The following is a 26,775-nucleotide window of genomic DNA, read 5'->3' as shown; positions in this document are numbered from 1 at the left end:
AAACAATGAATGTTGCATGCATTACCCTCTGTTGTTCTAGAATTTCAAACTGATTCATTAACTCATCCATGTCAGCCTCTAACTCATAACGATCTCTCTCTAACCTGAAAAAATGCAGTCAAACATGCACAATGTAAACTCAAAGTATGATGTTAAAACCGTAATTTGTCCACAACCGGGGGTCAACGTCCTTCTGCACGCCTGCAATCACCTACCTATACATTAGGTACATAAACAACATGCGGTTTGTTAGGGTTCATATCTTTTTGTGAGTATTAATGGCCTGGTATTTTTTCTGAGCATATTTTTGCTTTCTTCGTGTAAAATTGTTCACATCAGGCAAACATGCATTACATACTTTTTAATCTATACCCTCAAAATGCTGACATTACAAATTTTGTATTATTTATGTCTGGAGTCAGACAACGGGGAGGAATTTCACATCAACCACAATAAAAAAAACCATGTCATAAAAACACAATAAAACATTCACAGAAAACGAAACTGAAATCACCACAATGGTAAAGTCAAACTGAAATTGTAACTGAGGTATGTACCCTGTTCTTTGAAACATGTTCAACCTGGGCGTGGAGGTCATCGACCTCAGCCTTCAGCTGAGATTTCTCCTTCTCCAACCTGTAGGTAAAATTGGCGTTCACGTTAACTGCAGAACTCGTTTTGGTTTATCTGTTTTTTATGACAGCATCTGCTTCAATTTAAATCCTTCAAAACATAAATGCTTCAGAAAAGCTCTTAACACTTTTTTATCAACAAATAAAAATTTTGCCAGTTCTGGAAATTTCATAGAGTTTACCAGAAAAGCAGAGAAAGTGATAATATTTTGTCCTAATTTCGTACTTCAAATACTTTCTTGTTCTTTGATGTTTGGGTATCGGCCTTGGGTTGACGGCTGGTAACCGAATGTCTGTTTCGACCCATGAATTCACCCATAACATGTGTCTTGTACAAGACTTATCCAGGAGTATATAGTATATGACTTTGCGAAACCTACCTGGATTTCACCTTCTGAAGCTGATCGATTTGGTCGGACATCTCGTTCTGAGCATCGGTCTGCTTCTTGCGCAGAGCGGCGACCTGGGCCTCATGCTGCAGTGTGCTCTCCTCCAAATCACGACGCAGTTTCAACAGTTCCTGTTCGCGTTTCTTGTTCAGATCCATCTATAAAGCAGATAGCATGAATTTCTAGACTCTAGGTCTTATTTCAGACTACTATTAATCTACTACAAGAAGGGAAAACATTTTGTGTAGTGGCATAATTGTTCAGGACCTGTATCATTTTAAACGCCATCAATTCTGTTGAAGCTGTTATGAGTGAAAATATTCCTTGACGAGTACAATGCGATATCGGTTGTTTTCTTTTCTTCAAGAAATATTTAATTACATAATAAGTGGGAAAGCGAAGAATAAATATATCAGCCGAAACAACTTTATATTCCTCTTTTAATCTTTGGAAGAATCATGCTTGCTTGTGTCTTTAACCCCCTACTTGGGGGAGTGTGAGCTGGTAAGACATGAGATCATACCTGAGCTGCAGTAGCACCGCCGGCCTCATCCAAGCGTTCGCCGAGCTCCTCCAGTTCACGGTTGGCTTCAGCTCGCTGTTTCTCAACCTACATTGTAAATAACAAAACAACCCATACAGAAACTGTGTGAGGCCTGTTCTCGTAGGTGTTAACAGTGTTAAGACAGTACAACAGAAAGGATAATTCACTAGGTATATGTTCAACATGCTCTATTGTTACTTGTATTCAGATAGAAAATACTTGGTTATGGCACTATTTATAAGTTACACGTGACCTAAAAAAACTTGTGACCAACGGTTCATAATGTAACTATCAACACATGTGGATATCCTAAAGAACTTTAATAAGAACAAAGGGATACAGGTACACGTATTGGCTTTGTCTCAAATCGTGACAGTATTTTGTGTCTAAATTCGCAGCCCAGCTTTTTGTAGACTAACGCGTAACGCAGTCTGACGCAATACATTCCCATTAATTCTTTGTGATAATAAAAACAACGAAAATTTCAATTCTTTCGTTAAACAAAAACTGAAGAAGAAAAAATGCTGACGTAGGCAGATATGGTACTGCTTAATGTGAGTAGTTAAACTGTACCGCGTTACGTTTATTTTAAGACACTTTTTTACATCACTTCTCCAGATGTCTACCCGTACAAGTAATGATTTAAAAATAACCAGCATGGGCACGTGGCGTACAACGAAAGACATACATGAGATAACGGTGCATATGTTGTCTGTCTTCAGGGCCATGTGTCATTTATCTACGAATGTGCCTGTCACTTCTGTCTGGTATACACCTCTCCTCTATGCCTCTACAGGCCGACCACAATTACCTAACTCACGAATGTTAGCAAACATGTAGTGGAAAGATAGATCTGGAAAAATGTGCTATCTCGTGTTTCATGTGTAAAAGCTGGAAACTGCACACATTACTGATTAGAATGCTTTCTGAATTTATTTCGTATTTATTCCCATAATAAACACCTCATGATCATATTTTATCTTATATTAATATATTACGTTATTGTAGTTTGTAAAATGAGATTTTATACTTCTATTTTATAGCATAGCACCTTGATATTGTGTAAAGCTATCTACCATACATAGTCTTTACGCTTTTAGGTTAACGGCAAGAACAGCCGAATGGCATTCGCCGTCTGCTAAAAGTTATGGTTTTGAAGCTGTCTATTTCTGGACACTGAAACCTGATCCGCCCCGGCTTCACGAAAATACTCGAGGCGCGTGCCAGAAAAACTGCCGGCTTAGTATGCAAAAAAGTCCACTCATGCAGCAAAATTCCACGAGGTAAATCACAGGGCCAGCATAAAGCCATTTTGCAGGCTCATCAAGGAAGTCCTGATAAATGACGAATCACAGTCGGGCACCACAAAATTACTTTTAAAGAGAATTTCGGTGTGTTTTTTTCACACATATTCCAGCTTTAAGGCATTCCAAGATTTGCCTCGTTTTATTTTTAAGCTGTTTGGAAATTTGGTTTGCCGATATAAATAGAAGCATTGTTTACATGAGTTTTCTAAAACAATGAGTTTGCATTTCAACCAGAAACCTACTAGTACATCTTACCTTTGATCTGGCAGCTCGCTCGGCTTCCAATTCCTCTTCAAGTTCTTCGATTCTGGCCTAATTATGAAAAATACACATATTAAAATTCAGCAACGGTACCGGTCCATACATTAAGGTATAATCCATTTAGGGGTAAATCCATAGAAAATTGATACCAGATCGGTCAAAGATCTTATCAAACACAGGTAACTTTAATCCATTGTTCTTGAAACTTTAAATCCATCCATTTGTAAGAAGAAGAAAAAAAGAAAATAAATGACAAGAACACATAAAATGATGAAATGCATGAACCATACTTCTAACAGAGCTCGTAATCCGGGTGAAGATGCCGTCATGTCCTGGGAATCTCTTATAACTTTCCGACTCCTGGCACTCATCTTACCGGAGAATTTAGTAGGCTGAAATCTCTGACTAAACAAAAGAGGGTGGGAGAGAATCCCCTCCACGACAGGGCTTCGACCCCGCGAGGATCGGTCATCGAAAGGGTCGCTGAGGTAATCCTTTTTGTAACTCCGAGATGTGTATGATGAATCTCCAGTCCGGCTGCTAGATGTTTTCGATGAACTCTTAGATGAAGTAGACTTGCTCGAACTAGTTTTTGTAGAAGATGAAGTCTTAGATGGCTTTGGTTCTGCTTTTTTCGCACTAGTTTTCGTTGTTGTTGTCGTTGTCTTGCTCGGTTCTTTCTTCGCTTCTTTCTTCACGGTAACCGTGGATTTGACCTGTGTCACCTGCTCCGATGGAGCTGGGGCCGAAACGGTCGGGGGTGCAGGGTTAACACTCACTGTCGGTGGAGGGGCAGGGCTTGGAGCTGGCTCCTGGGTGGGGACCGATTCACCGTCTGTCGCCATGGTAACACCGTATCAATAATTTAAAGTTATAATTTTGATATGCAGATAATATCCGGCGCCTCTACGCAGCGAGCCCAGCTCTCCACAAGTAGAATCCAGGAGGTGAACCAAGTCAAACCGATATTCCAAATGACTTCAAGCCCAGGCCTGCTAGGCTTTATAAAGAGGAGGAGTGTTCTACCAAGTATGTCCGAAGTGTAAAACTTAGTAAAACCCCTCCGCTTTGTCGAGGCTGACGAAAAGGAACTGACATCCGGGGACGAGGGCTTTGCCTTTAAAGCTCAGCTACTAGTCGAAAAGCAAGGCTTGTCTGACCCGAGAGCTTCTCTGAAGAGGTATGCTAATGATGTACTACAACACATCCCGGAGCCAACCAAAAGCCTTTCTTTCTGCCAAGAAAGTCCGCTGAGTCAACTGGCTGACATTCAACACCGGCCGTACCCTGCTTTCTCTTCACACTGTTTCAATGATAAATCACTTCAAGAGTACTATTTTTTCACTGCTGCTGAAGAGCAAATATGCGTGTGCCAGGGCACAAAACTGCACTTTATATTTAGACAAGCAGTGGGCCTGTGACGGCCCAAAGTATCGGTTGCTTTTGCTTAAATATTTTGGTTTGGATTTGCCAGACGCCATTGTGAGATGTGCCAGTGTTCTTGGAAGACATGTCCGTTAACTTGTTCCTGGAAGACGTGTGACCTGTAGCTGATCCTCTATACGTTCAAAAGCATATCATATCTACGAGGTCGTGAAGAATTTTCGAAAAATGTGATCAAAACTTGAAGAAACTCGATCGCATGCTAGACCGCGCCTTTTTAGAAACAGCAACGGAAGAGGATGTTCCGTAATTCCAAGGCTGCACTGGCAGTGCATTGGTGGTAGGCTGGTGTGTCTTGGGCAGGAAATTTAGTATGGAATGTTATTGTCAATAGGTTGATGGTTTGTATAGTCAGCTCTGGGCTATAAAGTCGATTAGTTAACAGCTTAACCTTTCTGTTCTCAGCTTTTATCCAAAGTTTAAATGGCCAGGGTATATTTCGGGTTGAACAGCAGCTGGCTTAGTGACTCAATGCCTAGATTCTTCCAGCAAGCTAAATACTGACTGCAGATATCCAAGACTTTGCCAAATTTAGTTAGAGACGAAACTTGATACTGTACTCTGCTGGAGAGCATGCATATGGATACTTCATTCGGCAGCTGTCTGGGCATTTTGCTGTGGTTTGCCGGTTTACCTTAAACTTTACCAGCGAGATGTACAGGCATTGTAGGTACAGAGAGTCATAGTAAAATCAGTAAGGTGTATCTTACCAACAGACAGGCTCTTGTTAACTAGCATCTTTGAGAGAAGTGGCAAAAAGGAAAAGGGTTACGGGTCAAACGTACAGCATGCCAGTTGCTTCGCCGTGTGGTACATAAAGACGACAAATGACGGATGATTTTGTTTTTTCAACAAAACAACTGTATATCCTCCTACAAGATCTATACACTGGATACCCCCCTCCCCCTCCACACACACACACACACAGAGAGACTTCTGGTCACTGTATGTATCCAACATACATAACATATAATATATAATAACATGTATAAATCGCAATAAATCAAGCTGTATCAGCGGATACGGGCAGAATTTTACGCTTAAGGATCGCTTAGTTTCACTTGATCCTAATTAGTTTATGAGCTTATGAAAATGCGATATTGAAATATTTTAAAACAAAATTACTTTGACACTAAACTTACCAACAATCTTTCCTCAGACATGGTGCTTCTTCCTCAATTATACATCAGTCTTATATCTGAAGCCGGTCAACGCCACTTTAAATTCACCACAAAGTCTAAAATATCGAATATTCTGCAGGAATGAAGGTGAACCATTACCGAAGTGAACCCTCTGCAGCGCTTGGAACTCATATCAACTCGTGCTAATTTCATCCATTCTACCCTCCGTTGGTAAATAGAACAAAAGCTTCCTTTGGTTCCTAAAATCTAATTGGCTGGTCCATTTTTAACATTTATGATGTCACTGAATCACGCGCTTCTTTGGAAAGAAGCCGATGGAAGGCTTCTAATAGGAATTCTCCTGGCAATTCCTAGTTCTTTTTCCAATCGCCACATCTGATTTTGCTGATAAAACCTGGTTGCACAGTCTGGTTTTCAACTATGTTTCATGTGAATAAACAATTTAATAGAACTGATGACTCTGATAGGTTTTACAGGAATACCAAAATAATATTTTTGATGATGAGATGATGACGGCGATGATGATGATAACAAACACGGTTCAGTATATGATATGGGGAGCTGGCTAAACAGTTACATGCATAAATTGACTTTATTTGGGAGAATGGTGTTTGCATTGTGAAGTTGAGAGAAAAGACTGAGCTGATTAATTTAACACGTTTATATTTTGCGGAATTATCTAAATAGGCCTGGATGATTTACTATAAACGGTACTCTAAACAGTATTCTTCCTTATACCGTTGGGTTTCTGGTATGTCCATGTAAAGAAATCTGCCCAGATTATTAGGAAATCTACCACACTTCTGTTAAATATAAATATGAGTCACTTCTGTTTATTGTCTAACAAAGTGTATAAAAATGAATCTCAGAGTTAACACATGATAGTATGATTAATCGCTGGACACAAGTGCACTTTTAGGTATCTCATGGTTACCAGCATGGAAGGCGTCTACTGTGGATTGAAGTGTTTATTTTGGAACATCAGTTGATGTTTGTACCGCTGTTGATATCTACATAAAATTCCTACCGTAAATAGAACCACATTTTACTGGTGTTGAAAACCAACATTGGTTCTACCGTGACATACACTGTTTCTGAACGAATGCACAGTACCGGCTGGAATCATCGCCGTAAAGTTCGTGTATCATCATTACTTGTATCAATATACAACTGAGCTCTGCTTAAAGAGATTCGTGTTTCAATCTTATAAACACAATATGTTCAGAATGGGACTATTGTTGAATTCAGTGCATAATGTTTTAACTGAACTATAAAAAACGACGCGTCGTAGGTGAATTTAAATTAATTTTCCTCTCTTTATCTGTGTTTATTCTTTCGCATATAAAATTGTATTGAAAAGTGTTTTTAACTTTCAGTTTGTTTAAGCTTTCAAGCCGGAACTAAATCCATAATCGACTGCCATTTTTAATAATCTGACAGACGTGAGATTAGAAATGTACACATATCCATTTTATGTTCTATTTTTATTCATTAATCCAGAAACTTACTACCGTATAATGTATCGTGGATTTAAGTTTCTATGACTAATACTTCACTCTAGAAAAAAAAGATCAGATCACAGGAAGACAAACAATGGTAAGGAGTTGCTGCATAACATTGGGGGTCACGCATCTGCTGAGATACACACTCTATCATATACACATATATGTACGTTCTAGAGGGTATTCTGTTCTGGGTTCTTGTTAGAAAAGGTGAAATAATGTGAAGGAAAACAAACACCACACACCAGATATGATTAAGTTTTATTCACTCCATTCTTTTACCTGTAACATCTCGCACCAGTTCTCAGCACGCCGTCTGTCGGTTATTTTGTTTCTTGGTCGCACAAGCGCGTAGCTTTCCAGCTATAGATGCCTTGAGTCAACCGGATAATGAGCTAGTCAAAAGTATGATTCAACATTTATCACAAGCATTTTTGATCGTGTCTATTCAATTCACTCCAAATTAGCCTTACCTGGAGCTCCTTGATCTTTCTCTGAAGTTGCGCAACAAGGTTCTGTTCATCTTCAAGTTTGGACTGGAGACCGTTGATTTCCATACCTTTCCTGTAAGAAACCAATCAAATATACAGTAACTTTTCGTTCGTTTTCTTTTTCTACTTCATATTACATTTACTGGTACAGAAAATAGTTGATTTTAATATAAAGTGAGGAACAACGCAAAAATTACACGCAAATTTCTTTCCAGTCCATGTTTTAAATCTTTTTGAATGAATGAATTATAAAGGCTTAACGCCACATCGGCAACTTACCAGCCATATCGTGGCGATAAATCTTTTTGTTCACTTCGAATGAGGATACATTTGCTTTTTGATTGCCATAGTATATCCCAAAAGAAATGCTATATTTGCCAGTAATGTGCGTTTCAGAACATGAATAAGTGTTGTACAAAAGAGCATACCTTCTGTTGTTCTCCTCTAGCTCACGCTTGGCTCTTTCCAAATCTTCAACATTTTCCTGAGTAGCTTTAAGGTCCTGTTCCAGCTTACGTTTAGCCTTCTCGACATCTCCTCTAACCTTCTTCTCTCTTTCTAAGTTATCTTCCAGCTGAAAGAGGAAAAACAATTCTGTCCATATAAAACTTAACACAATGGCCACAACCATTATTCGGAGAGATAGGCGAAAAGAAACAGTTTCTGGACACAGTTCATCAGTGTATAAGTGGTACAACACACAAAAGCCACCTACCTCATCAAGAGTCTGTTCAAGTTTATTTTTGAGTTTGTTTAAGTGGTTAACTTTGTCTTCCTCCGCCTGAAGATCGTCAAGAGTTTTCTTCTGGGCCTCCTCAAGTGCCTTCTTGTCTTTGGATAGTTTGGAGATTTGCTCATCTTGCTGTGCCATCTCATCTTGAAGAGTTTTGATTTGGTTATCTTTTGTAGTTTTCTCTTGTTCAGCCTGTATAATGAAAACATGAAAAGAAATTTACAACAAAGCCTCTGTACAACCGTTTCTTTGGTTAATTTTACAACCAGTTGTTATTTGGGTTCGTTATAGAAATCCGTTTGAACAATGAGTACGTTAAGAATCATTATCGACTTGGCAAAATTTCTTTACGTTCTACGGGCGGTATACTTACTTAGTACGAGCTTACCTTAGCAAGAGAAGATTCTAAGTCTTCAACGTCTTTCTTCAATTCGCTGTTCTCTGTTTCCATCTTCTTTTTAACTGCCTCCAATTCAGCCGTAGCATCTTCCTCGTCCATCAGACGTTCCTCCATCTCCTTCAACTGCTGCTCGAAGTCCGCCTTCTGTTTGATGAGTTTTTCAATCTTCTCTTCATGGTCGCCCAAGTTATCCAGCTCTGCCTGGAGCTGCAGGAAAAGATCGTTCTTCTGTTGCAGAAGGGTGACGTTCTGTTCCTCCAATTCTTTCTTCATCTTCTCGGATTTCTCCAGCTCTTCCTTAGTCTTGGCCAACTCCTCTTCCTTCTTCTTCATCTCATCTTCAGCACGAGCGATGTTCAACAAAGGCTTGACCTGTGAAACAATAATCTCCTCGTTAGCAATAAGTAATTTCACACAGTGGACAATCAGGGAGGGTGACATTCAAGAAAGCCTTCGTTTTGTTGCGGGAAAATCGTTAGACTAACACTCTTGACATGGCAAACAAGATATTCAACATACAAATTGGTATTTCTTGTAATGGGGGGCATGGACACTATACTTTCATATGCATCTTTTGCTTTCTGTTACGCTTTACAAGCATCTGCTGGGGATCACTTTCCACCCAACCAAGTCGGATTACAAGCAATGTAAAACACACCGTTCTCAGCTGTTCCGTTTCAGTGTTTGTGGACCATCTCTCTGCTTTACAAGCAGAACTGTACAGAAACAGTGTCATATTACAGAAAAAAATAACTAAAGGGTACTACGATTTGGTCACCGTAAGCGGGCAATGTTCTCATTAAAGTGATCAATGCATATTTAAGAACGCACCTTTGTGTACAGCCTCCACCAAAGCCAGTTGCGGAGTTGCAGCCATTTTCTGATGTTACGCTGAATAATGGACAGGCCAACTCTGTAAGGTAAGACATGTCACAGGTTGTCAGAATCGACAAAATAGAGTCAACCAGTTCATGACATTTCAACTGTATGCCTAATACTCGCAAAAGGGACTAAATAGCTTTACTTTGTAAGATTTGTATAAACGTATCGACCTCATGATCCCCAAGACGAAAGATTCACAACAGTCTAAAAAAACAGTGTATTTTTTAAGCACTGTTGTAACACCTGGTTTACAATATATACACTCAAAAAATTAATCTGTTAAATTTAACAGAAAGTCTGTTATCTGAGTAATGCTAGAATGTATTATGTTATTGAAGCAGATTATCTTGTTACAGATAACAGACATATTCTATTAATTCAAGATAAAGATTCTCTTAGACTAACATGATATTATGTTGAATAAGACACAATATTGTGTTATAATAACAGAATACCTTCTTAGCATCACTCAGATTTTCTGGGTTTTTTGTTTTGTTTTTTTTTTTTTTTTTTGAGTGTACAAGCAGTCTTACCTCTGGTCCTGGAGTTTCTTGTAGTTTCTCCTCATGATGTAACCACGGATCTGAGCCTGGAACATGGAGATAATTTTACCAAGACGTTCGTCACGCATATCCTCAAGCATACCCAGGACACCAGCCTTAAAGAAGACCTTGGTGATACCCAGACGGTATTCATTTTCGTCCATCTGAAGAGCCTCCAGAATCTTACCGGTCACAACTTTGCCATCGACGAATCCTTCCGGAATAGCATTGGGGGCCAAGATGGAGTATCTGTAAAGTAAGAACCATCAACATATTTACTCGGTTGTAAGATATAAAAGATATTAAGTTGTGTCAATACCGCCAAAGTATAAAGTAGGTTTTTAGTTTTAACATGTATTAATGGCGTCACATCTAAAATACTGAAAAGGTCAAACCTTTTGCAGTCTGCCTAAACCGTTAGCCAAATCGTTTCTTCAATGTCCATTAGATCTACCTCATCCACTGTTTGCACATATGACTATATACTTCTCCAGCACCTTATTCATCAATTAAATATTTTGCAAACAATAAATAGTTGTACCTCTGCTTGAACTCAGAGTAGATGATTCTGTTGGGGAATCCTTTACGACAGATACGGATACCTTCCAGTACACCGTTACAACGCAGCTGGTGCATAACCAAGTGGGCATCAATCTCCCCTGTGAAAGTCAAGTAAAGTTTGATATCACTATTAATCAATTCAAGTTTCCTTGCGGTTCCCTCTTTTTTTTCTTCTTCTTCTTCTTCTTTTTTTTTTTTTTTTTTGACTGACATTTTGCAACACTATGGGCAGGTACATGGATTATTGGAACCAGTCAAAAGCCTAGAACAAAATCACTAAACCTTAATATGTGCCAAAACAAATTTCCAGAGATATATCGTCGTGATCAAAAGATGTGACAAATTTCCATAGATATATCGTCGTGATCATAAGATGTGACAAATTTCCAAAGATATATCGTCGTGATCATAAGGTGTGACGTAATGACCGTGACAGGGACAACACGCTATAAAATCAACAACACTTGACGCACAGTCATCTGTATTTTTAAGTCTACACTGTAAAAGTAAAAATTAAAAGAATTTATGTTTCATTCTAAACAAAATATGCCTTCCCTCTTACAAAAATGACAATAAAAGAAATGCTGACGATAAACAAACGTAATGTAACTGTTAAAGAAATAAATACGACAGTCATATATTATTCCCACGAGTAGACACGAGCAGTCAGGAAAACGTTGAACGACAAGGTAAACATGGAGCCCGGATCATCCGGGGACACACATGCTTACCTGCCCTTTTGTTGTAATTGGGGTTGATGCAACGTATGAAGTGGGGGTTGGTCACACCAAGAGTTTTCGTCAGCTTGTTCAGAGACTCCTGAAGGGGGTATACAAGAGGCTGAGCAGTGACAAGCAGAGGATGAGAGGCAGGGAGAGCAGAGACGGGGTAGAGGGAAAGAAAACGAGATGGGTAGGGGGTGGGGGAACAGAGATGGCATGTTAGTAACACCTTTCCATGAAGTGTGAAAACGTGCTGACATTTTGGTGACGCGAAGCAAAATTTCAAATCGAAACACTTCCACACTGACCAAACAAAACCAGATTTGCTCCTCAACAAACCTGGTTTTAAGAAAACTCGATGAATATTTTACATTTTGGTATGAAAGGGTCAACTGAGATAATAAATAACATTTTGCCTGAAGATTCATGAAAGTCAACGAAAGTTTCTCTGAGAGCGTCTTGTCTTCGTGAGTCCAAAACAAAACACAAAACGCCCGAAAATTTGGTCACTAATATCTCCAAACTTTCCTGTAAACGATTTCTGTGAATGCTACACCACCATATGTGACACGGCAGAGTGCAGGGAAGTCCTCTACAAAGAAGTATATAGACTTCAGGATGTCCTCCATAGGGAAGATCTACAAAACCGTCCTTATCAAACATGAGCACGAAAATATCATTGACAGAATCGAATTTTTGTAAATTTGTTATAAACCTTTCATCAGTTTTCAGCCGAAATGAATTGACAAAATATTTTTTAATGTGCAGCTGTATTTACAAGGAACCGTTTAGTTGTGGTTGTAAACTAAAGCACGCAGTGGGCGGGAAAGGAGGGTTTCCACACATGCTAAGCTCTGAAGGCGCTGATGGGTGCTCACACTCTGGAATTCAGGGTAAAGGGAGAGCACTCATAGTTACCTGGTCGTTTGAACTCATTGGGAATGATACAACGCACAAAGTGAGGATGTGTGCTGTACAGATTTTTCATAAGCCTGTTGAGTGACTCCTGCAAGTGTGGATAAAACGTTTTTATATTATAACATATAACACACATAAGTGTTTTTACATAAATAAATGAAAAAAAAAACACATAAATGTATATATCTGTAACATAAACGTCTGGTAAGGCAGTTATCCGAAAAAACGAGAAGCAAAAAAAAAAAAAAAAACATACACGTTTTAAAAACTGAAAATACATTGAACACGTAACCAAGAAAAAACAAAATCAGAGATAATTACGAGTTCAGACGCCAAACTACACCAAGGGTCATCACAAAAAGTTACAAAACGTTAGACTTTAGCTTAAACAGACAATGAGCATTTCAAAGGTTCAGGTAAAAAACTGTTTGGTTGAACAACTTACCTTGTGGGTGGATGAGATAGTCTGGAAAGAGCTACTCTTCTTCTTCTTGACTGGCACGCCGGGGGTTTCTGAAAGTAGACATGTATAGTCCAGATGAATATCTGCACAGTTCTATAATACCCAGGAGAGTGTGCCAGCCAGGGATTACGTCGGTTAGAAAACCATGTTGCTATTTACATGTAGTTACTTCTGATTTTCATGTGCAAAAATAGAATTAAACATCAGCATTTAATTCCAAAATTTGTTATATCATTATTTAAAAAACCTTTCGATCAATACAAGTGTTTGACTTTAGCATTTGGAGTTGAAGGTTTCTTTAAATCATGCTGCTTGTGATTTTTATGTTCCAAAATGATATCATTTGTTGTATTACCATTAACGTTAAAAAAATTCAGTTTATAGTCAGTACACGTGTTTTAATTTCGCATTTAGGGTAGAATTTTATTTAATTCATACTTATGTTTTAGTGTTAAATTAGTTCTAAACGCCTACCCTCTGGTGGTGAGAAGAGGTAAGAGACCAAGTGCTCCTTGGAATTCTGCAGGATCTCAATGACAGTCTCGTTCAGGGGATCCTTGTTTTTGTCCAGCCAGCCGTTAATGCTGTAAGGTACCTATTCAACAACAACAGACAGCATGAAAATAAGTAACTATAAAAATGAGTAGTCAAAAACACAGCAACAAAATTAATAAATGAATAAACAACATTTCATTATAAGGAGTGTGGGAGCTTTAATAATGAATAATAAGCAAGTAAAAGGCATGACAATTTGCCTATATCGCCGAAAGAGTTCTCTGAGGTGAAGTTCTTGTTAGCTGTTACTTACAGATCCAGCATAGTGGTGAAGCTCGAAGTGGGCCTCCGCCTTTCCTTTGCTTGGCTTGGGTTTACCAAAGTTGGGGGATTTTCCCATGTGGTTGTCGTACAGTTTGTTCTTGAAGGTCAAGTCACTGGCCTTGGGGAACATGCACTCTTCTTCCAGAATGGAAAGGATACCCATGGGCTGATGGCGTAAAACAAATACATGATTAATAGCGTTCCTTTGAGTACTACTTTAGGCTATTGATGCATCAGTTCGTCATATTTTGGTCACAAATGTTACTCGAATTCGTCGATCTGCATAATGGACTGAGTGCACTGTAGACTAGCAGCACAATTGGTTACACAATAAACCATTACTAGGTCTTACGCTCCCTTCTTAGTGAATTGCCAGCCTAAAACGACTTCTATAAAACATTAAATTGTACAACCTTTCCTAATGACATAGATCCAAATCCCCACCCAATCCCCCGTTCACAGAACCCCTTCTTAACTTGTTTCAAAGTTTCAACAATGCATGTCTTCCATTCTTACCTTTTCAATGAGATCAATGCAGGCTTGCAAATCTAGACCGAAATCAATAAAAGTCCACTGAATGCCTTCTCGCTTGTACTCTTCTTGTTCCAGAATAAACATGTGATGGTTGAAGAACTGCTGCAACCTCTCGTTAGTGTAATTAATACACAACTGTTCGAAGCTGTTGTACTGTAATAGAAAATGAGTACTATGACTTCTTCTTCTGAAAGAATTTCCCTTATGATAACTTCAACATTTGTGTAAAGATCTCTTTGGACATTGGTTACAAAACCTCTCTCTGAAACTTCTTTCAATTTATCGGTCTTCAAAAGCACTTGTAACACAACTCAACGTGAACCCTCATAATCATGTTCCATTTTACTGTTTTTAAGTTGTACATCATCGAATTGTTTCGCTGCACATAGACCTACACGTTGACATAGTGTTGAAAACTTACGTCGAAGATCTCAAATCCGGCGATATCCAGTACGCCGATAAAGAACTGCCTCTTGTTCTTGGTGTCCAGAGTCTTGTTAACTCTCATGACGAGCCACTTGAACATACGATCGTAGGTGGCCTTGGCGAGAGCGGCCACGGAGTACACAACCTGGTCCTTGGTACGCCCTTGGGTGACGTACTCATTACCGACCTTGATCTTGGGCTTCAGCAAACCCTTCAGCAAGTCGCCAGCATTCACACCCATCAAGAAGGCAACTTTCTCGGCCTCTGAAGAAGAAGGAGGATTAATTATTGATTAAAAGAGAGTAAAATATACCTATAGGCATTGCTGAAAATGCTGCAGAAAGCGTGGAGCTGTTAAACCATTTGTAGGAAAAGAAACACAAAGCATAATTGCAACTCTCACTGATTTCGTGTCTCTGTTAGACAAAATCTATACTTTTTCTGGGCAAAACTACATTAAATTCGTTGCACAGTTATCTTTTTACTACACTGACAATGTTGACTTAATAATTCAAAATGTAAATTATCAGCTGGATTTCTGAACAAAGCCGATAAACCTCTTTGAATATCTGTTGCACCAATTCCTCAGAAGGGATGAGAGATAAGCTATGTCCCTTACCCGCAGTGCCGTCAGCTTCAGCCTGCTCCTCTCTGGGCCTCTGCTTGAACTTCATCTCACCAAAGTGAACAATGGCACCGGTACATTTGTACATACTGTTCTTCTCTTCCTCGGTAAAGCCCAGAACGTCGAAGGCATTCTGCAAATAGTAATGATTTATTTATTTGCTTAGGCTTTAACGGCGTATGTACGTGAGGTGATGCAAGTCAGGGAACTGGACACCTCTCGGGGGAAACAACAAACCTTCACCAGGTTTCCCACAAACTTCCTAACTTAATCATAGAATACATGAAAGGAACTCATAACTGACTTGCCGTGCTATACCAGCAGTTACCCAATCAACCATTTTATGCCTCAGGTTGCCTTCTTAGTGGATTATGGATATGGTTTAAGGGAAATGATGGAAAGTTGTGTTGTTGTTTTTTAGTCAAATTTTAGATCTGTTAATAACCCCACTGTTTATTGATATTTTCCTTCAGTGGTCGGACACTTTTGAAAATCATATATTTTTTTAATAAATTATAAGGGCTCCCAAATTGGGTCACCACCACACCACACCCTACACAGGGAATGTTCAGACCAGGCACCAAAGCCATGCGTTGTTACAGTCAGATGTGAACAGATGATGTATTGGGAAACAGACTGGCAACGAGCTGGGCAACTTACGTCGGTAGTCTTCATTTCCTCTTTGTCGTCCATATTGTCAACGACAATGCTACCCTGGTTGATGAAGAAATAAAGAGCTGGGTCGGCGCTCATCAGGACCTTCTCTGTAAAAATGAAAAACCGTGTAAATGATAACTTTCTGATCACTGCCGGCTGTGTCATTTGTTCAACAACTGGTCAAATATACATGTTACCTCAACAGAGCATCAGAGTACATGAAGGTTTAACCCTGAAATGAAGAAAGACAGGGCGCAGCATTCCATAATGACAAACAGAATACAGGAAAATCCAGGTAGGTAGATGTCATGATGAAATAGAAATGTAATTTAAAACAGCTTGTCCCTCATCCTAGGAAATACATGTGACTTACCAACAACAGCTGGGAAATACATGTGACTTACCAACAACAGCTACGAAATACATCTGACTTACCAACAACAGCTACGAAATACATCTGACTTACCAATAACAGCTAGGAAATACATCTGATTTACCAACAACAGCTAGAAAATACATCTGACTTACCAACAACAGCTGGAATCGCATTAGACAACATCTGGTAGAAGATGTGGTAGTTCCTCTCAGCAGGCTGCTGGAAAGTCACACGGGATTTCTCCAACAGATCTTAAACATACAACGCAGTAAAAGTCAACATCTGGAAATATCACAAAAGCTTAAGTCTGTTTGGATGTTTGGATCTATGTATGGTTGTCTGATGCCAATTCGTGGTGATAAAAACAGCAGTTCAGGAATCAACTGAAATAGCAGACGACATAATGTCAGAAAACTACAGTCTTCCTTTGCTTTAGAGTGGCAGCAATCAATCACATAAATGGCACATCAATTAATGACAAGAAATATATGAAGTTATCGTTTTGTTTTCAACTGTAAAAGAAGTACGTAAAACTGATGAAAACTTACATGTCTCAATGTCGGCACCGGCTATTTTACCTTGGGTACCGAAGTGGATACGGATGAACTTACCCTACAAAGTTAAATAGCGGTTAGTTACACTGCAAACAATCAAATACCATCTTCGATGTTTTTTCTTAATTTCGAACATTTTATTCTGTGTTTTCATTTTGATAAAATAGTAACAACTCAATTATTTTATTTTTATCTTTTGATTTTTGCAGATAATATATCAGTCTTTTAGCGAAACTCACGCAACATTTACAGATAGTACACAGCAGGCATTGTTCTCAAATGTTACCGTCGTAGTCTGGCTTGACTTCTTGTTCACCTAGGTCAGATGAACCAATGACCAACCGATGTCTTCCTGGTTGACATCTCTTGGAAGAAATTGGGAGCACAAACAAATCATCCTTTTAAGGATGACACACTGAAACAACGCTATCTTCATGCCCCGACACAGGTTTGGTAAAGGGTTGTCGTGGCATCATGCATTTTGTATCATGGAGTAACACACAGATATCGAAAGACTGAATCCCATCAAGGTGTTGCCAATAGTCGTAAATTTGGAATTGTTTAACAGTGCGAAGGAAAAGGCCGAAATAAGCGTACAAACGATACCCGTATTTACTGTCCTTACATTACACGAAAGTAAAAAGGGATTTGGGTTCGACAAGGTATGGAGAAGGTGCAAATCGCCTAATGTATGGACAGTAACGGTTGCATATCAGGATATATAGCACGTTTTCCAGTTTAGCGCCCTATACCAGCGTGATACTTACAAAACGAGATGAGTTGTTATTTCTGATAGTCTTGGCATTACCATATGCTTCCAGAACAGGGTTGGCTTGGATAATCTGGTCTTCCAGAGATCCCTGTTAGGCAACACACACATAGAGGGTAACACCAAACAAAATACAGCATCTGACTGGGAGAATAGTTGGCTTCATGCAAGTCCTGTAAAGGACGGTCATTTGAGGAGAACACGTAACACACTTCCATGTTGGCTTCAGTGTTATGGGTGTGGGAGAGACTGGGTAACATTTTGCCTACTGTCTTTTGAGGGAAATGGGAAAAGGTTTTTCGGGAGGAGGTTTTGGGAAGGATTATCCGACTGGGGAAATTATATGGACGGGGTATAGTGACAGATGACTATATGACTCCTTAAAGTTGCTCTTCCTACATTGTCATATGGCCATTTGCTCCTAACGGAAAAGGGATGGTGGGGGTTGTTTTTATCAGGGCTGTATGCAGAACGGGTGTTGAGGACGTTGTACTGATCAGTGGATTCATGGGGGGGGGGGGGGACATGATTCAGGTTGGTCACAGAACGAAGGCAGCATTCAGGGACACACTCATCAGTGACTGGCCATCACTCTACTTACAAATCGCGAAGAGTTGTTGTTTCTCGTAGTTTTGGCGTTACCATAGGCCTCCAGAACCGGGTTGGCCTGGATAATTTGATCCTCCAGTGAACCCTGTTAGCCAATTATCACACAGATTGTAACAAGCAACGATTACACTCGGTAAAACAAAACGTTTACTCATAACATGCACAACCTGTCGCTGGCAGACCACGAGGTGTGGATGCGTATAAGTGTTCGGGTGGTGGGGTTTAGTTGTCTTCTTGGGGTGACAAGTAGATTGGTGTGGGTGGGGCTTAAAAGGAAGTAGTTAGAGCACCTGGGGTTCACATGGGGGTTTTCAACATGATTTAATTGGGCACATGTCCGCGGTGTTTTGGGTTGATAAACAGGTCTCTTTGGTCCTAAGGGCCGAGGGCAGTGTGCAATGGATTTGGCAGGACCCAGTGGGGGCCGGGCACTTGCCAACAACATCAAGTCTGGGAGGGGCGGGGGTAGTACTTACGAATCTGGAAGAGTTGTTGTTCCTGGTGGTTTTGGCGTTACCGTACGCTTCCAATACAGGGTTAGCTTGAACAATTTGATCTTCAAGTGTACCTTTAGACTGATTTGGGTGATAGGTTGGGTGTGTCAAATAAAATCGTGGTGGGATAGGTTATCAGGATACCAAATTGTTTGGGAAAGGGAATTATTCAAATAATGGGATATTTGGATATTGGGGGGGGGGGGGGCATATTGTTTATCGTAAGGAAAATGTTGACCATAATCCATTGCGATAAATTCAAAATAAAAGGGTGGATAGTCCGTAAGGTTTATTTACAAGGGCAGACAAATTATTCAGGATTAAATAATGGGTTTAAAAGGTTGTATGTTTGGGGCATTGAAAAGTTGGGCAAGTTATTAATCGCATGGTTTATACGATTTAAGAGTTGGTATGAAATAATTGGTGGTAAAATAATATGAGGTTCATTCGATAGTGTAATGGGTCGTTTAGAGATAACAAGAAGGGTGGAATTATAAACAAAAGGAAAGAAAAAAGAAAAGAAAATATATTCACTTTAAATATGCCATTCGCCTCCATGGGCAAGAAGAGTGTGTACATGAGTTATATTAGATGTCTTAGCCAAGGAGTCGTATGCTATGAAGCCAATATAAAACAATTATCAAATTCGAAAGAATAATAATTAACATATCCATAAAATAATAACACAACAATGCTAATATAACTAACGTCTCATAAATTATATACCAGTAAATAAATTAAAAATTTAGCGACTTACATATATATACATATATAATTTAAATAATTGAACAGGATAACAAAAAACTTTAAACATTTTTTAAATATGACAATTTTACCGTTTACCACAAAGATGATACTGCGAACAAAGATAGTGTTAATCATCAAACCACAGCAAAATTAAAATGAACCATCGGGTACACGGTAGAAGAGGGTAGAGCGTAACTCGGGGGAGGGGGGGGGGTGAAGAGTCTGGCGTCTGGCTTCATCTGCACGTCAGAAGGTGTTACAGGTCCGGGGAAAACACAGAGTTGAGGAAGGGAAACAAGCGGGATTCACGGTACTACAGGTATATTTAAGAAGTGAAAATCAACCTTTCCACTCTAGGTGAGGTAGAATGACAACTGGCTCGAGAAAACAGGACTCGAAGGGAGAAGAAGTTAGGGTTCAGGCTGGGTCTGGGTATGACATGATTAGACTGACTACAATTGCGGCAACACTGCGTTGTAATTAAAATGTATGCTTGAAACTGATCTTTCCAGGTATCGTTCGGGTTATCCACACACCATTTTCAGCACATATCTATGAATACTTTTACACTTTTGTCCCAGTTATCGTCATGATCTTACGGAAATCTTGGTTATCACACTGTTACACCACGTCTATGTAATATAAAAAGAATGACAAAATATTTGAGCTTAGCACTTCACAAGCCCTTTTATCCTTCCTGAATCAATTAATAAAACCATCCAGGTTTAGTGACTTTTCTCAATGATTAGCAGGGGCACAGGAAACACCATACCGCTCTGCCCCTTATTCTTGCTATGCTTGTTGTCATGGAACGATACAGAGTCTGTATTGACCCGGGGGTAAGGGAAAACTGGGGTAACCACACGGGGAACTGGGGTCATGCTCTGGAGGGGTCAAACATGGCTACCTTCTTGCTCTGCTCTTGCTCATCCTCCTTTTTGCCACTTGACCCGGCAGCCACGCTGGCAAAATACTGGATTACCTTCTTCGTGTTTTCAGTCTTACCTGCTCCAGATTCGCCGCTGTATTAGCGTAAAAGATCAGAATTGTCGTTTCAAATACAATTTCTTTGAATGATAATCAGCCAACAGAGGTTAAGCAACTTGTCCATGCCAGGCTTCTTTTCTTAGATGCTTAAAGCAAAGAAGAACATCACCCGAAACATTTTGTTTTGCTTGACATGGACAACACACCAATTTCAAGCCAAGGTATTGGTTCGGCCATCACGCCATTATGCAAAAAATAAAAGTGCTTGAAACTGGGGTTTGTTGCTATATACCACAGATATTCCTGAAGATGAAATTCCGTGGTTTTGTTTAATGTGGGATACGCTAATGAGGCCAAGGCCTTCACTTACAACTTTCTGTGTGGCGTCACCCCTCTTTTCTTTAGTGCCAGCGACTTGGGCCAAGTACTGAATGACCTTCTTAGTATTCTCGGTTTTACCAGCTCCTGATTCCCCGCTAGCTTGACATAAACAAGGCAATGTACGTGTAGTTTAACTTATCAACAAAGATTATAGTTATGAATGAATACAGTATGGATTGCCTCTATACATAAAATACTTAGCAATTCTTCACGAACGTGTCTCCCACGGGGAAACAAAGATACAAAGATATGCATTCTTATGACGTCAATTTCAGAAGACATACATCAAAGGCTTGCCATCTGTTATAGCTTGTTGGTGGAACTGCCGAAAGTTGTGCTGAAGAAATTAAGCCTTTGGCTTATCAAAAGCTTCTAACATACATTGTAAACGATAGTTCCAAGACAATTCTATCTTTGTAATACAGTATTAATGACTAAAAATAGCTTAGCAACAGAATAGGCCACAAAGGGTTTGAAGTGGGGATTTTAATTAATACATCCCCAAAACAAATGAAAGAAGCTTAACGCCACATTGACAATATTTCGGCCATATCGTGGCGACATCTCCAAAACATGGAGTTCCTCTTTCTTTATGTACTTAAGGTAAAACAGAAGAAAATCGATGAGCACATGACTTTAAGGAAACAGTTCGGACTGATCTGGGTTTTTTTTAGCAGTATACCAGTTAATGCAATGTTTAAAATAAAGCAACAGAATAAAGTGGCAGACCTATTTAGGGAGCATTCTTACTATACAACAAAAAGAGAAATTTGACTCACGTAATCAACATAGACTGGTTTTCACGATCTGCAAAGAGACAAACAGAACACAACTTTGTTATATGCTTAAAAGAGTTAACAAACTAATTTAATCAATACATGTATAACCAACACCTTATGTTTAAAACGTTTAAAAACGAAACGAAGTTATAGTAAAACCATTCGTTAAACTCATTGAAAGTCTGGGTGATTATTACCGTGACCAAACATTAAAAGAGAACCATATTTGACTGAGCTATTCAACCTTGTTCAGTATAGTCAGCCTTTATTTTATTCAGTCTGCCATGTCGATGCCCGTCAGACAGTACCAAAGTCATGAATGCAATCAGGATATCTCATATAAATCTTTATTATAATGTAAGGGAGCTTATTTCACGACAATATAAATCATTTCAAAATCGCCAGTGTTTGTTATAAAGTGTTTTTAGACGGTTTGGAAGGATTTAAAGTATTTTGAATCATAGTGATCGCTACATGAAACAATACATCGGCTTTCTGGAATATGTTGTAGTTTGCAATTTAGTTTTGCGCTGACATGCCAGTTAAACGTGTGTTTAGCCGGGCAGATATTCTGGTAAGACAGTGGATTTCTGGCGACTTTTTACACGTGTCTGATTTACACGTACAAAGAGTCATAGAGGTACCGCAAGAAAAACGTTTGATGTCAGCTGGGTGTAGTGTACCGCCAGTCCGCCTTATATGGTTGCAAGGTTCAGTCTACCCACTCGTTTCTGAGAAACGTAAATGCCGGGCAGTCAGCCCACTCTAGGCTCTGCCAACCTAGCAATGTGGTGCAACAGCATTATCCATGCAAGATTATCATACTGAATTAAAACGATACACACACCCAGCACACATTCAGTTGTACAGGCGACTTTGTAAGATCACTGATTGTTTAATTAATGCGAAAAGTTTTTACACCAGAAAAATGAAAATAGAAATAAATATTTAGTCTAAAAATTTTATTACTAATTATAAAATAATCACTAAGATACGAATCCTAAAGAAATATATGCTTTAATTGGTTGTGTAAATTTGTGAAATATTCATAGTGTTATGATTTGTGGGTGGTACAAAGGATCTGAGCGGGCAGTTTGCCATTTCTGTGAGAGGCATATCAGTTTATGGATGTCTCCCAGCCGCCTTATAAGGCATCAGGCTGAAACCTAACACCAGTCAGCAGCAGCCCGCTAACAGAGGCCCGGACCTGCATTGATGCCGGCCGGCCTGCTCTGCAACATGCTCAGCCCACGGCAAGAGGCTACGATATCTAACCAAAATGCTGACGTCGATGAATATACAGCTGTAGCTCGCTTCAAGAGTGAAGACGGGATGACGACTGTAAACATACACCTACACAGAAGATTGAAGATTTCGTTGCAAAAGCATATAATTTGCTAATAATTGACTCTCGTAATATTATATAAAGATTGTTAATCGACTAGAAAAGTTTGGTGTATTTAGATGAAATACCAAAAATATCCATCATTAGAAAACAATGTTTATTTGACAAGGTTGTAGCAACACAGTCTTGATTTAGCGTCAGGTCGGCATTTTGTACAAATCGGAGAATCATTAATAGATTCAATTACATAATAGCAAAACTAACGAAAGATATTATGATTTAACATTGCCATCTTACTCTGTCTTAATACTGATTTGTCATCATGCGAGTTAAAGTTTGCCAGTCGGTAGTCAAAAAGCGATGTTATATGCTAGTTATGTATTTCACTGCCTACGTCTGGTTACTGAAGCCTCCAGATATCAGAACATAGACATCAAACAACTGTAGCTTATTTTATGCCTTAATTTAAACAATGAAGCAACCTTTGCATGCACTTATAAAAGTCCTATTCGCATGTTATCGACTGTCACCATATGTGCTCTTATTATGGGCTGTTCGCCAAAAGACAATACTAATGTTACATCTGATGATGTCCCGGTATCCACTCATGACAATAAATGGTGTCTTTGTATCATTTGACTAGGTCACGCCTTTTCGTTGTTAACCTTTAGTCGTATAGATTTGGGGAACAGTTATGTTCAACACATCTTTGTGTATTTGTGATGGTCACCATTTGATTTAGTAAGGAAATACATAAAAGTTAGGGACAGGTAAATGCCTACCTTGCAACATATACTGGTAAGCATTGTCAGAAATGGAGAACAAATGCGGGGGCATCTCGTTTCTTCTTTTGCCACGGTATTTTTCCACAATGCTTTTGGTGTAAATTGGCAACCATCTGTAGGGGTTGATAGCAACACAGAAAAGACCCGAGTATGTCTGGAATGAAAAGAAATTAAATTAAGGACATTTTGCACATATTAAATGAAAATTTGCATAATTAAGTTACCAATAAAAAATTCCTTAAATTGAAATCTCATATTGATCTTTTAATTAGATGCTTGTGTTGATGTGGACAATAAACCTGAAAATGAAGTCTTTTTTTCAATGCATTCAAATATTTAATCACTCCCGTAATAAAGAATCCGGTAAATCATGAATTATCTTCATGCTGACTATATACAGACTGTAAAAAGACAAGAACAACTAACAATACGGCACTGTATAAACAACTCATACCCTTCACTTACATATGCATAAAACGTTTTTAAATGTATAAAATTAAGTTTTTGTAAATAGATCAATAATTATCCTGTACATAGCATGATCCATTTGACTAGGCCGTAGATGTACAAGTGCCTAATCATAGACAAAGTATTTCTATATGTAATGAATTACAACAGGACATTTCATTTTATTATTATTATTCCTTAAGTACTTCTATAGCTTGCAAGTGTCAAAAACGGGTAGTTTTTGGTATGTATAAAATTGTTTTTGAGACTTAGGTTTGTGACATCCCCAACCCCCCCCCCCCCCCCCTAAACCCGCCCTCCCTCACCCACTACTGCCGCCACCCCCACCACTACTTCTTCACCCCATTATGCCACCTGCGATCAGTCCCGGAGAAAGTATCAAGTAAACTGCATCATATTACGTGGGATTATCTTAAATTTATTTAATGCCAAAATACTTCAGACAAAATGTTTGGCAAGCTTCTCAAAGCTGACTTTTGCGGCTCAAGTAACTCTGACAGAAATAGAAACTACCACCTAACAGCGATCTTAAGAGGAAACAACTTCTAATGCAGGTATGGGCAAGGGCGCCTTTGTGAGTCGATGAGATTGGAGTTCAACTAGGATCGGCGTGATAACACTGTCTTGTCTCCTTGATTTCCAGATCCATTGTAGTATATACAACGATTGTTTCACATATGTGAGTATACAACGACAGATTAACTCTAGCTGGTGTCCATGACTCTACACAACAAGCAACTTATTAGAAAATACTTGCTAATTACGAAGACTGAAAAACCCACTTTGAATACATTGTTTTACAAGAATCGATGAGATATAACTAAAAATTCCGATTACCCTAATAATATAGCGCTATAATTCAATAATTTACTAGAGCAAACATGTAAAAAAGTTACAGCCTAAAAACATCAAATACAAATGGTCAAACGAAAACGAGGTAAAACTAGAACTTACATAGATGTAACCGGCTTCGTAACGTGATCTCAAGTTGTTGAGGACACTAGCCTCGTTCAAGTATGTCAAGGAAGCCATGTCTTCGATCTTCTCATATTTGGGTGGGTTCATCTGCTCAACGAGGTCCTTCTTCACTGTCCTTGTCTGCAGATAAATTATTAAAAATTACAAAATTTCGTACTGCAGCTTAAAAAATAACGACAGATTGGCGAGTGACAATGAAATTGCATGTTTTTTGTAATTGTTATTTACTTCATTTTTATAGTACGCCTGAAAAGATAAATGCCCTAAGGTAAATCCATAAAAGATCTAGTTCTCTTCTTCAGGAGACGACTAATGATCTGTGAGTAGCACTCTGAACCAATCGGACAACTGTAATACTACATTAAATTAACTGCAGCCAAAATTGCGATCTTAATGTAGCACTCTAGGCCGATCGGACACCTGCATTACTACATTAACTTAACTGCATGCAGCCAAAATTGCGATCTTAATGTAGCACTCTAAGCCGATGGGACAGTTGCATTACTACATTAACTTAACTGCATCCAGCCAAAACTGCGATGGAGGTATACGTAAACACATGGAATCTCCAAATCTGCTAGTTTATTCCATATAATGTTGGAGACAGTTCACTAGGCGCATAAGTTAATTGTTGTTTTGCAATAATAGCACATATGTAACTTCCATACTCTACACATATTTTTATGTCATATTAACTCTGTGTTTATTCAAACATTAATCACTGAACATATTTTAAAAAATTCTGACCTAAACCACCTACATTTTATGCAAATCTGTGGTAATAAAAACAACAATTCCAAAATGCGCTGGCTTTCTAAAGTGCGTGGCTAAAATTCATCTGATTTGTGTAGCGTTACACTAAGGAATAGTTTTCATCCTACTTACGTCATTGTTCTTGATAATCTTTACTGTGACCTCTTCGCCTTTGGTGCTCTGGATTTCTCCGGCTAAGTATCCCTCTTTCTCATCTGGGATCCAGCACATTTTCTTACCATCGAAGGTCTGGGTCTGCTCCTTCATCAACTTCTTGCGGTCGACCGCAAGGTACTGAAAATCGGGGTCCTCCGGATCAAACATGGTTCTGGTTTGATTTTATACCCTTTTCCAATCAGCGAAAAACTGAAGCGAAATTCAGGGAGTCCTTAAGGCAGTTGATATCACCTTGGTTGCAAGTCCCGCACTTGAGCAGAACAGCTTTAGATCCCTCCTGAAGCAAAAAAAGATAACATGACTGACACGGGTGTACCTGTAAGGGCATAGAACAAGAGGGTAAACCGCACACACGCAATCACTGGGGGAATGGGTACGGGAAGAGGTAACCACTGAGAAGGACCGGCTCATGCACACAGGCCACCGCCCAAATCGGGTCAGCAAGAAAGGATAAGGTAAAAAGGTAAAACCTGGCGTATAGGACAGGAGGGTACTACCAAGGGCTCGTGTATAATTCCAGCATTGAGCAGACTTGAGAATGACCGTTGGGCGCTGTTCACGACAGTCCAAAAAAATGCAA

At 39.1% G+C, this 26,775-nt stretch overlaps 1 protein-coding gene across 4 annotated transcripts in view; it reads right to left on the bottom strand.

Annotated features, from left to right (window-relative positions):
* Window positions 1-26,466, bottom strand: part of LOC135468541 (myosin heavy chain, striated muscle-like) — a 33,739-nt gene extending 7,273 nt beyond the window's left edge. For 2 of the 4 annotated variants that reach the window (XM_064746851.1, XM_064746875.1), the window contains exons 1-27: window positions 26,151-26,466; window positions 25,242-25,385; window positions 23,817-23,973; window positions 21,690-21,717; window positions 20,450-20,564; window positions 18,778-18,876; window positions 16,918-16,981; window positions 16,522-16,620; window positions 15,997-16,100; window positions 15,331-15,469; window positions 14,707-14,975; window positions 14,268-14,438; window positions 13,741-13,917; window positions 13,407-13,527; window positions 12,915-12,982; window positions 12,470-12,557; window positions 10,810-10,927; window positions 10,260-10,517; window positions 9,676-9,757; window positions 8,833-9,216; window positions 8,427-8,636; window positions 8,140-8,285; window positions 7,694-7,784; window positions 3,128-3,184; window positions 1,545-1,631; window positions 1,013-1,179; window positions 558-636 (exon numbers count right to left, since the gene is read on the bottom strand). In XM_064746851.1, the coding sequence (XP_064602921.1) occupies window positions 558-636; window positions 1,013-1,179; window positions 1,545-1,631; window positions 3,128-3,184; window positions 7,694-7,784; window positions 8,140-8,285; window positions 8,427-8,636; window positions 8,833-9,216; window positions 9,676-9,757; window positions 10,260-10,517; window positions 10,810-10,927; window positions 12,470-12,557; window positions 12,915-12,982; window positions 13,407-13,527; window positions 13,741-13,917; window positions 14,268-14,438; window positions 14,707-14,975; window positions 15,331-15,469; window positions 15,997-16,100; window positions 16,522-16,620; window positions 16,918-16,981; window positions 18,778-18,876; window positions 20,450-20,564; window positions 21,690-21,717; window positions 23,817-23,973; window positions 25,242-25,385; window positions 26,151-26,342 (3,714 nt within the window). In that variant the 5' untranslated portion in view covers window positions 26,343-26,466. Of the gene's footprint in view, window positions 1-557; window positions 637-1,012; window positions 1,180-1,544; window positions 1,632-3,127; window positions 3,185-7,693; window positions 7,785-8,139; window positions 8,286-8,426; window positions 8,637-8,832; window positions 9,217-9,675; window positions 9,758-10,259; window positions 10,518-10,809; window positions 10,928-12,469; window positions 12,558-12,914; window positions 12,983-13,406; window positions 13,528-13,740; window positions 13,918-14,267; window positions 14,439-14,706; window positions 14,976-15,330; window positions 15,470-15,996; window positions 16,101-16,521; window positions 16,621-16,917; window positions 16,982-17,690; window positions 17,784-18,293; window positions 18,387-18,777; window positions 18,877-20,449; window positions 20,565-21,689; window positions 21,718-23,816; window positions 23,974-25,241; window positions 25,386-26,150 lie in introns of all 4 variants that reach the window. The other 2 variants (XM_064746860.1, XM_064746867.1) reach the window with 2 other exon arrangements.
* Window positions 26,467-26,775: the final 309 nt, after the last annotated feature.

This window comes from Liolophura sinensis, chromosome 1 (genome assembly GCF_032854445.1).
Source record: "Liolophura sinensis isolate JHLJ2023 chromosome 1, CUHK_Ljap_v2, whole genome shotgun sequence".
Classification (NCBI taxonomy): Eukaryota; Metazoa; Mollusca; class Polyplacophora; order Chitonida; family Chitonidae; genus Liolophura; species Liolophura sinensis.
This window is presented reverse-complemented; position numbering and strand designations above follow the sequence as displayed.